Source organism: Ahaetulla prasina, chromosome 16 (assembly GCF_028640845.1).
Source record: "Ahaetulla prasina isolate Xishuangbanna chromosome 16, ASM2864084v1, whole genome shotgun sequence".
Classification (NCBI taxonomy): Eukaryota; Metazoa; Chordata; class Lepidosauria; order Squamata; family Colubridae; genus Ahaetulla; species Ahaetulla prasina.
The window spans coordinates 12575497-12591326 of NC_080554.1; the positions used below are offsets into that span (position 1 = coordinate 12575497).

Here is a 15830-nt window from a genome sequence, read left to right on the forward strand (position 1 = left end):
CAGTCTTGAAGTTTGAGGGCTAGCATCTTAGGATAAGGCATTTTACCCCTGCTTCTCTCGCCCTAGAATTAAGCTGTCAGCTGCTTCAGATAAATATTATTTGCTGGGTGCAATTTGGGCTTTGCACTTTGTGGCGGGCTGATTACTCAACTCCAGATGGGAAGGGAACAATGGACGTTTCTGGGCAGGGGGGTGGCAGGCATTGTGGGAAGCGGGTCCCCACTAATTACTGACTCAGAAGAGGGGCAACCGACAGGTTGTCTCCCATTTGGGGGGGAAGTATGGAGGCGGAAGATGTTCCTTCTGCGTCAAGATTCCTGGAAGAAGAATCTCTGCTCCACGCAGGATTGTACAAACCGCAAAGGGAGCCGAATCCTGGTCCCTTGAACCAGGATGAGTGAACTAGCATAGTTAAGTTGCATGAACAGAGGGATTCAATCAAAATCAAGGGAGGTACTAATACCACTCTATAAAGCCTTAGTAAGGCCACACCTAGAATACTGCATCCAGTTTTGCTCACCACACCATAAAAAAGAGGTTGAGACACTAGAAAGAGTGCAGAGAAGAGCAACCAGGATGATGAGGGGACTGGAGGCTAAAACATACAACTTACGGTTTCAGGAACTGGGCATGGCTAGTTTAGTGAAGAGAAGGAAGGACCAGGGGAGACAGGATAGCATTTGATAATATTTGAGGTGCTGCCACAGAGAGGAAGGGAGTCAAGCTATTTTCCAAAGTACCCGAAGGTCAGACAAGGAATAATGGATGGAAACGGATCAAGGAGAGATTCAACCTGGAAATAAGGAGAAATTTTCAGACAGTGAAAACAATCAACCGATGGAACAGAAGTTGCCTTCAGAAGTGGTGGGAGCTTCATCCCTGGAGGTTTTTAAAAAGAGACTGGGCTGCCATCTGTCAGAAAGGGTGTAGGGTCTCCTGCTTGGGCAGGGGAGGGAGGGTTGGACTGGATGACCCACTAGGTCCCTTCCAACTCTGATTATCCTAAACGAGGGACAAATCAGCTTGCAAGATTTTATCCCCACTTCAAATGGGTGTGGGTTGATCTATGGTGGAAGATTCAGCTATGCTCCCCTTGGGTCCTAGTTGTTTCCAGATATGTTTTTTCATGTTCCATGTTGCCTCCTGCACTGCCATGCCCAGGGCTGTTGCCCATTTTCCCTGAAAATTGCAAGGAATCTGATAACAGCTTTTCCAGATAACAAATTTTGTGTAAATCCCTAAACTTTTGTGAGTGTATGTCTTTAAAGCAGGGGTCTCCAACCTTGGCAATTTTAAACCTGGTGGACTTCAACTCCCAGAATTCCCCCAGCCAGCTTTGCTGGCTGGGGGAATTCTGGGAGTTGAAGTCCACCAGGCTTAAAGTTGCCAAGGTTGGAGACCCCCGATTTAAATGAAATCTGTTAGTTAGAAATTTAGGGCAAGATAGGATAGAGTAGTGTAGGACAGGGTAAATCAGGCCAGACTAGACCAGACCAGACCAATCAGACCAGTTTCCTGCCTAAGCAGGGGGTTGGACTAGAAGACCTCCAAGGTCCCTTCCAACTCTGTTATTCTATTTTAAAGACTAGGCCAGACCTGACTAGAAAACAATATTGGAAAAGATAATAAACAGAAGAGCTGGAGGGGACCTTAGAGATCTTCTAGTCCAACCCAGTATAGGGTCTCCTGCTTGAGCAGGTGGTTGGACTAGAAGACCTCCAAGGTCCCTTCCAGCTCTCTCACTCTGTTTTACTAAACTTCTTCGGTGCAGGTGTGTTTTGTGTTGTGCCCTCCTTTGCTTGACCTTTCCTAAATTAGAAAGCCCGTTGTCACCCTTAGGTGACATGTAATGGATCCGTTAACTGGTTCGTTAATTGTTAGAAGCTCAGATTTATCGGCCCCTCTTCAGCCTTATGCACAGAGCTGTTCTACACAAATCCTGCCCTCCTTGACTTTGTTTTAAAAATAGGTTCTTTTAAATCATTTTAAAATGGGCTAAGAGCAGAACAGACTGTTTGAGCACAAAAAGAGGTGGATTCTCAACAGTTGAAATATCTCAGCTGAGGAGGGATGTCCATGATGGACTCTTGCTCAGGTCAGAGGATTCTCAATTTTCTGTGGACTTCAGCTCCCAGAATTCCCTGCCAGCATGCTGACTGAAGAGTTCTGGTAGTTGAAGTCCACGCATCTTAGAAGTGTCCAGAGTCGAGAAACACTGGGTAAGATGATATCTAAGGTATTGTCAGGGTTCCAAGTAACATACCCACAGCAAACAAAACTCTGAGGCAGGTAGATTCCTCAAAGAATAGTTTTATTGGATATGTCAGGGGTCTGCAAACTTGACTCTTTTAGGACTTGTGGACTTCAACTCCCAGAGTTTCTTTGCTGGCTGAGGAACTCTGGGAGTTGAAGTCCACAAGTCTTAAAAGAGCCAAATTTGCAGATCCCTGGGATATGTCATATTGGCACAGGCTGGTGAAAATGACTCTAAAAACTGACTCTAAAGGTTCCCACGGTTTTTCACCTAATTAAAAGTAAAAGTTTTCCCTCAACCCCAAACAGTCACATGGTCCAATCAAGTCTGGTTGCCTGGTGACATCACTCCTCCTTCCTCTGACCAGGTGTGAGAACATCCTTGGTTCCCAAAAGGAAGTATTTTATTTTGGCTACAAACCCCAGCTATCTCTAACCCCCACTCCCGTTCCCTCTGCTCCTATGTGGCAAGACTGAATCTTCAAGATGGCTTCGGTCTGGTCAGCTTCAGGGTTAACAGATATCTCCAACCTGTTTTTAATTTATAAAAATTAAATGCCCAGCAAGCGTGTCATGGGCATTCTTAGAAAATAAAAGGGATGGGTTGGCTCACAAGCCTCTTTCGCAAGCGAGCAAAGGGCATTTAGGGGGTTTGGGCTTTGGAAATTCACTTTTGCAAGTTACTGTAAAAGCAGGCATCCATTTTTTTAATCAAATAACCATGGTAGTTGCTCCTCTGCAGATTGGGGACCCCGCTGGCAAGGTGACAGCATGCGCAAACATTGAACAGCTGCGATCGAAGTTGGGCTCGGAGCAGAGCGGGGAGGGCACTGATGCCTCAGTTTCTCCTGGATATGAAATCCAAGGTAATTTGTGTTCTTCCAAGATCTTTCCTTTTTTTGTTCTCTGCCTTCTCTTGGTCTGGCGAACAGCAAAACTGGCCAAGGAAACCAGTTGGAGAAAGTTGTTTTGTGGACTGGCTAAGATGTTCAGAGCCATGTAAAAAAGCAGATTATTTTTCCTTCGTTCTCTGGTAGATAGTTGGCCTGTTTCTCTGCCCTCCCAGGGGTTTGTTTTCACTGGCAGAGGGCTAGCAAAACAAACTAAAAACAAAACCAAAGGAGAAACGTTTCCCCTTTTGCATTTGAGCATCCAAGAAGGGGCGGGGAAAGGAGGAAGGGAAAGAGGAAAGACAAAGAAAAAGAAGGGAAGATGGGAAAACAACAAGGAAGGAAAAAGAAGGAAAGAGAGGAAGGAAGAAGAAAGAGAATGAAGAGGGAAGGAAAAAGAAGAGAAGGGAGAGAGGGAGGGAGGAAATGAGAATGAGGGGAAGGAGGAAAGGGAAGGGAAGGGAAGGGAGGAAGGAAGGAAGGAAGGAAGGAAGGAAGGAAGGAAGGAAGGAAGGAAGGAAGGAAGGAAAGATATAATGAGAGGGATGTAGGGCCGGTTTAGCTCTGCCTGGTAAGGCCTGTTATTAAGAACACAAAGCCTGCAATTACTGCAGGTTCGAGCCCGGCCCAAGGTTGACTCAGCCTTCCATCCTTTATAAGGTAGGTAAAATGAGGACCCAGATTGTTGGGGGGGCAATAAGTTGACTTTGTAAATATATACAAATAGAATGAGACTATTGCCCTATACATTGTAAGCCGCCCTGAGTCTTCGGAGAAGGGCGGGGTATAAATGTAAAAAAAAAAAAAAAAAAAGGGAGGGAAGTCTTGTCTTAGCACTTGGCCACCACAGGTGCCCCCAACACGAGTGACGTCGAGCTGGCCATTTCCCCCCTGGCCCCCCGAGGTCAACCCTGATGCAACCCTCAATGAAATCGACTTTGACACCCCTCATCTAGACACGGCAGAAGCAGTTCTGGGATTTTTCTGCAAAAACCCACATAGGTAACTCCCTTTTTCCCTTCCGGCCCACCCACAGTTCATAATCCACCAATTGAGTGCTGTTCTTTTGTTTTGGGAAAAGCTGTCTGTGCCGCTCAAACATTCTTCATAACTTGACCTTGGCAGATAATGTCTCAATGGCAACAGAAGGCTCTCGTGAATTCCATAGCCTCCCTCCACCCTCAGGAACTCACCACCCTCCTCCTGTCACTGTTTGGCAAAATTGCGAGCGAAAGCAGGTGTGAGCAATTGTAGAGTCGAGTCAGACTTGACATGGGGAAGCTGGCAGAGAAGTTATGGCCACACGATGTCTCACTTAAGAATCATGGTAATTTGTTTAACAACCGCAGCAAAAAGCTCTTCATCAATGACTTGGACAAGGGGATAGATGGGGAACTCATCAAATTTGCAGATGACACCAAGCTGGCAGGAATAGCCAACACTCCAGAAGATAGGCTCAAGTTACAGAAAGATCTTGACAGACTTGAACATTGGGCGCTATCTAACAAAATGAAATTCAACAGTGAAAAAAGTAAGGTTCTACATTTAGGCAAAAAAACCCAAAATGCACAGGGACCGGATATGTGGTACCTTGCTCAATAGTAGTAACTGTGAGAGGGATCTTGGAGTCCTAGCGGATAACCATTTAGATATGAGCCAGCAGTGTGCAGCAGTGCTAAAAAAGCCAACACAGTTCTGGGCTGCATAAACAGAGAGATAGAATCAAGATCACGTGAAGTGTTAGTGCCATTTTATAATGCCTTGGTAAGGCCACACTTGGAATACTGCATTCATTTTTGGTCGCCACGATGTAAAAAAGATGTTGAGACTCTAGAAAGAGTGCAGAGAAGAGCAACAAAGATGATTAGGGGACTGGAGGCTAAAACATATGAAAAACAGTTGCAAGAACTCGGTATGCCTAGTTTAATAAAAAGAAGGACTAGGGGAGACATGATAGCTGTGTTCCAATATCTCAGGGGTTGCCCCAAAGAAGAGGGAGTCGGGCTGTTCTCCAAAGCACCTGAGGTTAGAACAAGAAGCAATGGGTGGAAACTAATCAAGGAAAGAAGCAATTTAGAACTAAGGAGAAATTTCCTGACAGTTAGAACAATTAATAAGTGGAACGACTTGCCTGCAGAAGTTGTGAATGCTCCAACACTGGAAATTTTTAAGAAAATGTTGGATAACCATCTGACTGAGACGGTGTAGGGTTTCCTGCCTGGGCAGGGGGTTGGACTAGAAGACCTCCAAGGTCCCTTCCAACTCTGTTATTATTATTATTATTATTATTAAGATTATAAAATTGGGGGCAGTTGTGCAATGCCTTGCTTAATGACCGCTTTCCTCAAACATAAATATTAGTACCGCTTTGACTTACAACAGTTTGTTTAGTGACCCTTCGAAGTTACAAATGCATTGAAAAAAATGACTTATGACCATTTTTCACTCTTATGACCATTACAGGTCACATGGTTTACATTTGGATGCTTGACAACTGACTCATATTTATGACGGAGGTCGAGAAAAGCCCTAAAATGGGGCAAAAACTCACTTAACAAATTTCTCACTGAAGAACATAAATGTTGGGCTCAATTGCAGTCGTAAGTCGGGGACTACCTGGATAAACTTTCCACTTATGACTGTATGAGTATACTTGTTGCTGGCAATCCTTATGATTTATATTGATATATTGATCATCAATTGTGTTGTAAATGTTGTACCTTGATGAAGGTATCTTTTCTTTTATGTCACTGAGAGCATATGCACCAAGACAAATTCCTTGTGTGTCCAATCACACTTGGCCAATAAAATAAAATTCTAATTCTAATTCTAATAAACTTAGGTTCTGCAACAATTGGAACTGAAGACTGGATGAAGGATGTTGATCCATCCTTTTAACTAGCCAGCCTCTTTTCTCCTGACTCTCTGGAGCATTAAATCTTGATCTCTCTGTGTAATTACAGGAGAAAGTTGTCAGGAACAATAACGCAGCTTAAGTAAGTGTTGCTGTTGTTTTTTTAAAGCTTTAACGGGGCCATAATAGTCTCACGCATTAGCATAGCATCATGAACAACTAGACACAAGAACAGTTTTTTCCCGAAGGCCATCACTCTGCTAAACAAATAATTCCCTCAACACTGTCAGACTATTTACTGAATCTGCACTACTATTAATCGTTTCATAGTTCCCATCGCCAATCTCTTTCCACTTATGACTGTATGACTATAACTTGTTGCTGGCAATCCTTATGATTTATATTGATATATTGACCATCAATTGTGTTGTAAATGTTGTACCTTGATGAAGGTATCTTTTCTTTTATGTACACTGAGAGCATATGCACCAAAGACAAATTCCTTGTGTGTCCAATCACATTTGGCCAATAAAAAATTCTATTCTATTCTATTCTATTCTCAAGGTCAAAGGCAGCCAATAGTGGAGGACCAAATGAATTGAAAAGAAAAAAAAAGTGTGTGTATGGAATAAAACAAGCACACGGCTGAGTGAAGTCACGATAACATCATTCCACCCCCAACCTTTTAAACAATTTTTTTTAAAGTGGAGGAGAGACTTTTTAATAGATTAACAGAGTTGGAAGGGACCTTGTAGGTCATCTAGTCCAACCCCCCTCCCACCCAAGCAGGAGACCCTAAACCATTTCTGACAGATGGCTCAGTCTCTTCTTGAAAGCTTCCAGGGATGGAGCTCCCACAGCTTCTGAAGGCAACTTCTGTTCCATGGGTTGATTGCTCTCACTGTCAGAAAATTCATCCTTATTTCCAGGTTGAATCTCTCAGTTTCCATCCATTGTTCCTTGTCTGGCCTTCGGGTGCTTTGAAAAACAGCTTGACCCTCTCTTCCTCTCTGTGGCAGCCCCTCAAATATTGGAAGATGCTCTCCTGTCTCCCCTGGTCCTTCTCTTCACTAGACTTGCCAGGCCCAGTTCCTGCAACCGTTCTTCATATGTTTTAGCCTCCAGTCCCCTCATCATCCTAGTTGCTCTTCTCTACAATCTTTCTAGAGCCTCTTTTTTTTCTTCTTCTGGTAGATTGATTTGTACCTGCGGCAATTGTATAAAATCCCATGTGTTGAGGCAGAAAAAGACAAGATCCGTGTGTTTCTCTTGTCGGATTGCTCTTTTTATTTATAAGGAACAGGGACAGGATTACCGTTGGGGTACCCGATCCTTTCTTTGCAGGTTGTTTGAGAGCGTGGCTGTGCTCCTTCAGTGACACTGTCCCTCTGTCATTGTTGTGTCTGCGCCCCCCCAGGCGGGCCTCCTGCCAGAAAGTGACTTGGAAAGTGAGGAGGAAGGGCCATCAGGACTTACCTCGGGAGTACCGGCTTCCCTGGTTCAGCTCCAGGAGCCAGAGGCAGGCCAGGTGGAGGACATAACGAGGCCTCCGTGCCCTGACTCTTCCCCCCCAGGCCACGCCTCCAGACCCAGCTGATGGCAATCAGGCCTGGCTGGACCCTAGGTTTCGTAGGCAGGAGAGGCGGGAACAACAGAAGCAGGGGTGGGACAGGCCTAGGAAGTGCTGAGTCACGGAGCGACACCCCACAGGGTATAAAGGCAGCAAGAGCTGCTGTGCCTCTTCGTAGCAGGCAAATCAACTGCTTAACTAAGAGCTGAAGTACTGTTTGTTTCTGGGTGACTCATCGGCGTCGAGGGAGATAACAGAGACACTTGGCAGATGCTCGCTCTTTTGCTGCCAGAGCTGATAGTGCCGGCTAATTAAGCCATCGCTCGGACGGAGGCGAGGGGAGACAGCTCACTTTTACAGCTGTTTACAATGTCCTAGTCATGTAACCATGTTTGATGGTTTACTGGCATTTACTTCTAGTTTTGGGCAAAACTGGCCCATAGAGAACCATTGGTTCACATAACAACTGTGAAGTTTACTTAAACAAAAAAAAATTCTGAAATTGGGTCAGTCATGTAGGTGATCCATTTTGTGGCCAGCACAGCTTTCAGCCCTGATGGGAGGTCTGCTCGTAAGTCATACATAGAATTCTAATCAAAGATTTCATCCCAATTCTCTTTTTTAAAATAGATTTTTTATAGAAAGCTTTATCATCATCATTTAACGACCCCCATAATCCCTTGCGGGGTGGAGTCTGGGCAACTGAATGGAGCTAGCAGAGCGTTTTAATGGCCGGATGCCCTTCCTGTTGCCAATGCGGAGTTTTGTTCAGCAGATAATATTCTCATTATGAGAGAGAAATAGCTGCTTCTACCTAGGATGGAACTCACAGCCTCCTGATTGTGAGGCGAGAGCTCCACCTCTAGGCCACTGCACCACTCTCATTGAAAGCTTTATAAAGAGCATAAAAAATAATACAAACTAATAAGAAAAGACAGACAAGAAAGGAAAAAGAAGGGAAAAATGCCTGAAGGAAAAATTAAAAAGCAATTGAAAGAAGAATGTTCCGTTTTGCTTTTCAGCAAATACAAAGTTATCTCCTTACTCTACGATTAAAAAAGAAAAGTTTTTATCCCTGTTATCCAAGTTTTTTTTTCTTCCCCTAACCATAAAAACCCCCAAATCATAATTCCCTTCTTTTTATAACCAATTCTTTCTAACCACCAAAACCGTAAACCACAAAATCATTTTTCCTTTCTTACGCAAAAAGTTCAAGGGGGGGGATGGGGTTCACCCAAGTCCTGGACCATTTGCCCACCCCCTGGATGGGACTTTGAAATGGAGCCACTTTCTCCGGGTTGCCACCGAAGGCCCCGTTCTCCAAGGGGTTTGCTGTCTGCAGAGGGCTGGCTCTGAACTGGTTCAACAGTAAACCTTTTATCTGGCTTGTTTGCACACTCCAAGGTGACCGAGGCCAGCAAACTGTGTACCATGGAGAGCTTGAATGCCTTCTCTTCTCTAGTTCCTTTTATTATTATTTTTTGCTTTTGACTAAAACCATATCAACTGTCGCCGTCTCTCTCGCTGTTCCAGCTCTTGATGGGGGAGGAAGTTTAACGTAAGTAGCCTTTTGCCCTTCCTTTTCTCTCAACAAGTGAGCCTTGCAAAAAATGGGGGCACCCTGCATCTCCGTTTATAAAATGCTGTTAAGTCAAAAGCTGGCAAAATTTTGCAGCACCCAAATGAGGGGTAGGTGGGTGATGGGACCCCATTCTGCTGCCTAGACACCTTCTGGTTCAACCGCAAGAGTGTTTTGTGCCTGCTCTGTACGCCAAAGCTGCCCTTGTAATTGGAATAAGGTTGGCGCCCAAAAGGTTTGTAACAGCAAATCTTAGGATGGTTGAAAGGCTCTCTGGAGGCCATTCAGTCCACCCCCTTGCTTCAGGTTAAGAAATGAGAGCCCAGTTTGGTCTAGTGCAGGGCTAGTCAACCTTTTTATAACTACTGCCCACTTTTATATCTCTGTTAGTAGTAAAATTTTCTAGCCGCCCACCAGTTCCACAGTAATGCGCCGTGTATCATCGTCTGCGCATGCCTCTCGCGCATCGTGGATTGGGTTTGGGGGGGGCGCCGGCTACCAGCTCTGCTTGTCTGTTACAGCTGGGTGGTGTGGGGGGAGATGCGCGAGCTATTCTGGGACGAAGCTCTTGTTTGCGGTCGCACTATAGCGCCATTTAGTTTTACTTACGTAATGTGAACTAAACTTATGTGCGGGCGATACAAATAGTATATTTTCAGAAATTTAAATTGTCACGGGGAATTTTATGAAAACCTAATTAAAATGTTTTTAAATAATGCTATGAAATTTTTTTAAAAAGTCAATTAAATTAAAAAAAAGGAAAGTGCTTCAGTATCGGACAAAACCTCTACCACCCACCATGAAAGCTGGAATGCCCAGTAGTGGGCGGTAGGGACCAGGTTGATTACCACTGGTCTAGTGGTTAAGGCACCAGGCTAGAAAGCAAGAGATTGTGAGTTCTAGTCCAGCTGGGTGATTTTGGACCAGTCTCTCTTTTCTCACTTCACAGGATTGTTTTTTGTGGGGAAAATTGTGGGGAAATTGGGTTGGCCAATCTAGAGAAAAGAAGGACTGTGGGGTGGTGATGGTGTGACACGACAGCAGTATTCCAGTAAAGAGAAGGGGGTCAACTTATTTTCAGAGCACCAGAAACCAGGACAAGAAACAATGGTTGGAAACTAATTAAAGAGAGAAACAACCTGGAATTAAGGAGAAACTTCCTAACAGTGAGGACGATTAACCAGCGGAACAGCCTGCCTCCAGAAATCGTGGATGCTCCATTGCTGGAGGTTTTTAAGAAGAGACTGGACAGGCATTTGTCTGGAATGGCATAGGATTTCCTATAGTCCCTTCCAGCTCTATTCTTATTGATTGATTCATTGATTGAATGAGTGAGTGATAGGAGGAAGGTATGTTTAGTTATTTTAAAAATAACTTATTTGTAAAAATAATGGCAGGATCTGAATAAATGAATAAAAATGAAAAAAAAATTATTTATATGAATAAATTTTTATTCATAAAAGCACTGTTGTCACTGCTCATTCAGTGAAGGGGTAGGGAGAAGCTATCCTGTCTCCCCTGGTCCTTCTCTTCCCTAGACCAGCCGTGCCCAGTTCCTGCAACCATTCATCGTATGTTTGAGCCTCCAGTCCCCTCATCATCCTGGTTGCTCTTCTCTGCACTCTTTCTAGAGTCTTCACGTCTTTTGCGACGGAGTGAACCGAAATGAGCAATGTGTATTTAAGGGTGGCAGCTTGCAGAAGTTATTTTTCTCGTTTTCTCAACTCTGCGTCTGCTTTTAACAGCCCCTTTCAACCTCCCTGTTCTTGGCCTGACCTTCTGGGTGCCAGTCTCGGGGGAGGCCGTTGACGGGGAGACACAACCGTTCCTGCAAAGAATTTAGCTGTGGGTTTCTCCTGACAGCAAGACAGGCTCCTTCTCTTCTCCCCCTCCTCGTCTGAACGGCTTTAATTACGGTTGTTTAGCTTCTCCAAGAGGCTGTCCGACATAATTGCCGCTTAGCTTTGAATCGGCTGGGATTTGTTGCCGCATCTCTGTGTTTAATCTTTCATTTATTTCAAGAAGAACATAGGAGAAAGGTGGAGGGTGGGGGTCTTCCGTCCATGTGAAGGGAGGGGGATGGATGGGCCTTGCCCCTCACCTCCCCCAAAGATGAGTTGTGCAGTTCCAGATGCAGGCTCCCACCCGTACATCTTCTCGAGGGATCAGGCATAGGACAGTTGTTCCCATAAGTTTGGAGGTCTGGGTGAAGAAATGTGGAGCCTTTTTGTATCCCAGTTCTTAGCACCTGCTTTACATAAGCTTTACACCAGGGCAAGCAATTGTAGGCCCAGATAAGATGATTTCCAGATAATGGTGTGTACAAATTTGCCATTTCTTGCCTTATGAAAGAGGCTTACATTTGTCTACCTTGAGAGTCTTTCCTTTCTTTCTTTCTTTCTTTCTTTCTTTCTTTCTTTCTTTCTTTCTTTCTTTCTTTCTTTCTCTCTCTCTCTCTCTCTCTCCCTCTCTCTCCCTTCCTTCCTTCCTTCCTTCTTTCATTCTTCCTTCCTTCTGCCTTCCCCTTCCCCTTTCCCTTTCTTCCTTTCTTTCTCTCTCATTTTTTCTTCCTACCTCTCTTCCTTCCTTTTTTCCTTTCCCCTTTTCTTCCTTTCTCTTCCTTTCTCTTTATTTTTTCTTCCTTCTTTCCTTCCTTTCTTTTTCTTCTTTTCCTTTTTTCCTCCTTTCCCTTTCCCTTTCCTTCCTTCCTTCCTTCTTCCTTCCTTCCTTCCTTTTTCTTTTTCTTCCTTTCCCTTTTTCCTCCTTTCCCTTTCCTTCCTTCCTTCCTTTCTTCCTTCCTTCCTTCCTCCCTTCTCTTTCCCTCTTTCTTTCTTTTGTTCTTTCTTTCTTTCTCTATTTTTCCTTCCTTCCTTCCCTCCTTCCTTCCCTCCCTCCTTCCTTCCTTCCTTCCTTCCTTTCTTCTCTTTCCCTCTTTCTTTCTTTTGTTCTTTCTTTCTTTCTCTATTTTTCCTTCCTTCCTTCCTTCCTTCCTTCCTTCCTTCCTTCCTTCCTCCGTTCTCTTTCCCTCTTTCTTTCTTTTGTTCTTTCTTTCTTTCTCTATTTTTCCTTCCTTCCTTCCTTCCTTCCTTCCTTCCTTCCTTCCTTCCTTCCTTCCTCCGTTCTCTTTCCCTCTTTCTTTCTTTTGTCCTTTCTTTCTTTCTCTATTTTTCCTTCCTTCCTTCCTTCCTTCCTTCCTTCCTTCCTTCCTTCCTTCCTTCCTTCCTTCCTTTTCTTTCTTTCCTTTCTTTCTCTCTCTCTCCCCCTCCCTCCCTCTTGAAAAAAAAGGATAGCATCTCTCATGATAGATGATGCCACTGGTTTTCCTGCCCCCTGCAGAGGCTTTACTTATTACATTTCTTGGACTCATTGATTAAAATTTAATTTATAAATGAGTTGGACTAGATCCGTGTTTCTCAAACTTGACTTTAACTCAAACGCTCGGCCACAGGGTTTCTTAAATTTGGCAGTGCACACTGGCTGGAGAGTTCTGGAATTTAAGTTCATGCATCTTAAAGTTGTCAAGTTTAAGAAACTACTCTAGATGATCTTTGGAGTTCCTTTCAGTTGTAAAACTCTAGAGAGAGGAAACGGATGCAAAAAAGCATCCTGGGGTTAATTAATTTAATAATGTTATTTTTTTTGAAAAAAATTAAATTTGTATTGTTTTTACTTTGCAAAAACTTTTTAATATTTTTTTAAAATAATTGCATTATCATTTTCACCATTGTCATTTCAGAGGTTCCAACAGTAGATTGGGTTAACAAGCCACAATGCAGCTACTCTGCTCTGTCCAAACCATCTTAACCTGTATTATCATTAAGTGTTGTAACTTATGATTCTTGATGAATGCATCTTGTCTTTTTATGTACACTGAGAGCTTATGCACTGAAGACAAATTCCTTGTGTGTCCAATCACACTTAGCCAGTAAAGAATTCTATTCTGTTCTGTTCTGTTCTAATTCTATTCTATTCTATTCTATATTCCATTCCATTCCATTCCATTCCACTTCACTCTATTCTATTCTCTCTTCAATTTTCTTCTCTTCTATTTTCTATTTTCTATTCTATATTCTATATTCTATTCTATTCTATTCTATTCTATTCTATATTCCATTCCATTCCATTCCATTCCATTCCACTTCACTCTATTCTATTCTCTCTTCAATTTTCTTCTCTTCTATTTTCTATTCTATATTCTATATTCTATATTCTATATTCTATATTCTATTCTATTCTATTCTATTCTATATTCCATTCCATTCCATTCCATTCCATTCCAATCCATTCCATTCCACTTCACTCTATTCTATTCTCTCTTCAATTCTCTTCTCTTCTATTTTCTCTTCTATATTCTATATTCTATATTCTATATTCTATATTCTATATTCTATATTCTATATTCTATTCTATTCTATTCTATTCTATTCTATTCTATTCTATTCTATTCTATTCTATTCTATATTCCATTCCATTCCATTCTATTCCATTCCATTCCATTCCATTCCATTCCATTCCAATCCACTTCACTCTATTCTATTCTCTCTTCAATTTTCTTCTCTTCTATTTTCTATTTTCTATTTTCTATTTTCTATTCTATATTCTATATTCTATATTCTATTCTATTCTATTCTATTCTATTCTATTCTATTCTATTCTATTCTATTCTATTCTATTTTCTCTTCTATATTCTATTCTATCTTAACCTGTATTATGGTTTTGAAATGACGCTCTGGTTCACCCCTTATGGCAAAGGCAGCCTTTTGCATTGGCACAACCACAATTTACACAATCCTTGTCTATTGTGTTGTGTAAATGCAGTCAATCCTACGCCTGCATTTTGTGCAACTGAAGGTCAACATTATATTTGCGGGGGGGGGGGGTCTTTATTGCTCTTTGGGACAAGTTGCATTCCTGAATTGGAATTAAGGGGTAGGATGGGGGAAGAAAAGTGGAGGCAGCTGGCAAGCGGGAAGCCTTTGTGTCAGGAATGAATAGCTGGTGGCTTTGAGCCAGTGAGAATTGCCATAGATCTTTTCTAAGGGTCCCATCTACGCGCTTCCTACTCAGAGAGAATTTCAATGAATGACGAATAATAAAAGCATTTCTTTTCCCTCTCTCTTTTTTGTCCCCCAACGGTAGGAATGCTGAGAAGTGTTGGTGGGGTTAACCTAAAAGTTTGGGGAAATAAATCCGGTACTTTCAACCCTCTATCAAAATCCTCTCACTTGGAATATTTATGCTTCCCCTAACCTGTCCCCAATGACAAGGGACTGATATCTTTTAATCTTCATTCTTTGAGTAAGACTATTTGGCGGATGGGGCATTTTGGAAAAATTTCTACTTTCTTCTTTCAAGTTGGAAACTTCAATTCCCATTTTAGCAGGAGGGGGTGGGGAGAAATAAAAGGAGCGAGATGAAAGGAAATCAATCAATCAATCAATCAGAATAGAGTTGGAAGGGACCTTGTAGGTCATCTAGTCCAACCCCCCACCCGAGCCATTTCTGACAGATGGCAATCCAGTCTCTTCCTGAAAGCTTCCAGGGATGAAGCTCCCACAACTTCTGAAGGCAACTGCTGTTCCATGGGTTGGTTGTTCTCTGTCTCCTTATTTCCAGGTTGAATCTCTCCTGGATCAGTTTACATCCATTGTTCCTTGTCTGGCCTTCGGGCTACCTAAAGCACCTTCTCAAAATACAGAGGGGACCCAAGAAGGCAATATGAAAATAGAAAATTAAAGTAGAGTAGAGTAGAATAGTTGGAAGGGACCTTGTAGGTCATCTAGTCCAACCCCCCACCCGAGCCATTTCTGACAGATGCCAATCCAGTCTCTTCCTGAAAGCTTCCAGGGATGAAGCTCCCACAACTTCTGAAGGCAACTTCTGTTCCATTGGTTGGTTGTTCTCTGTCTCCTTATTTCCAGGTTGAATCTCTCCTGGATCAGTTTACATCCATTGTTCCTTGTCTGGCCTTCAGGCTACCTAAAGCACCTTCTCAAAATACAGAGGGGACCCAAGAAGGCAATATGAAAATAGAAAATTAAAGTAGAGTAGAGTAGAATAGTTGGAAGGGACCTTGGAGGTCTTCTAGTCCAACCCCCTGCCTAGGCAGGAAATCCTACATCACTTCAGACAAATGGTTACCCAATCTCTTTTTAAAAACTTCCAGTACTGGAGCATTTACAACTTCCGGAGGAAAATTGTTCCATTGATTAATTGTTTTAACTGTCGGGAAATTTCTCCTTAGTTCTAGGTTGCTTCTCACCTTGATTAGTTTCCATCCGTTGCTTCTTGCCTTTGGAGATCTGAGAAAATCATCACCATCATTTTAGCCAGTCTAGCCACTGCAGGACAAAAGTGTTGTGCCTCGCCTGCCCTCCTCTCCTCAGCCGGGCCTCTCCCATCTCCTGCTATCTGAGCCAGAGACTGATAGTGAAGAAGAATGGCCTGGCATGCCTCCAGCCCCCCGCCCTGGCACCATGCCCGGACAGACTGAGCAAACAAACCTTCCTATAGCATGTGAGCACGAAGCCAGCCACGAGCTAGAATTGCTGGCAGCTGAGCAGGAGGACGAAAAGTGGTCCGATCCCCGCTTCCGGAGAATGGAGAGGCGACGTCAGCAAAAGGAAGGGAGGGGCAGGCCTGGATAAGTGCTGAGTCATGGAGCCACACCCCATGGCCTATATA

At 43.2% G+C, this 15830-nt stretch overlaps 1 protein-coding gene across 3 annotated transcripts in view; it reads left to right on the forward strand.

Annotated features, from left to right (window-relative positions):
• Nucleotides 1-15830, forward strand: part of GPSM1 (G protein signaling modulator 1) — a 98180-nt gene that overhangs the window by 24588 nt on the left and 57762 nt on the right. For all 3 annotated transcript variants that reach the window (XM_058159736.1, XM_058159737.1, XM_058159738.1), the window contains exon 8: nucleotides 2996-3119. In XM_058159736.1, coding sequence (XP_058015719.1) covers nucleotides 2996-3119 — 124 coding nt within the window. The remainder of the gene's footprint in view (nucleotides 1-2995; nucleotides 3120-15830) is intronic.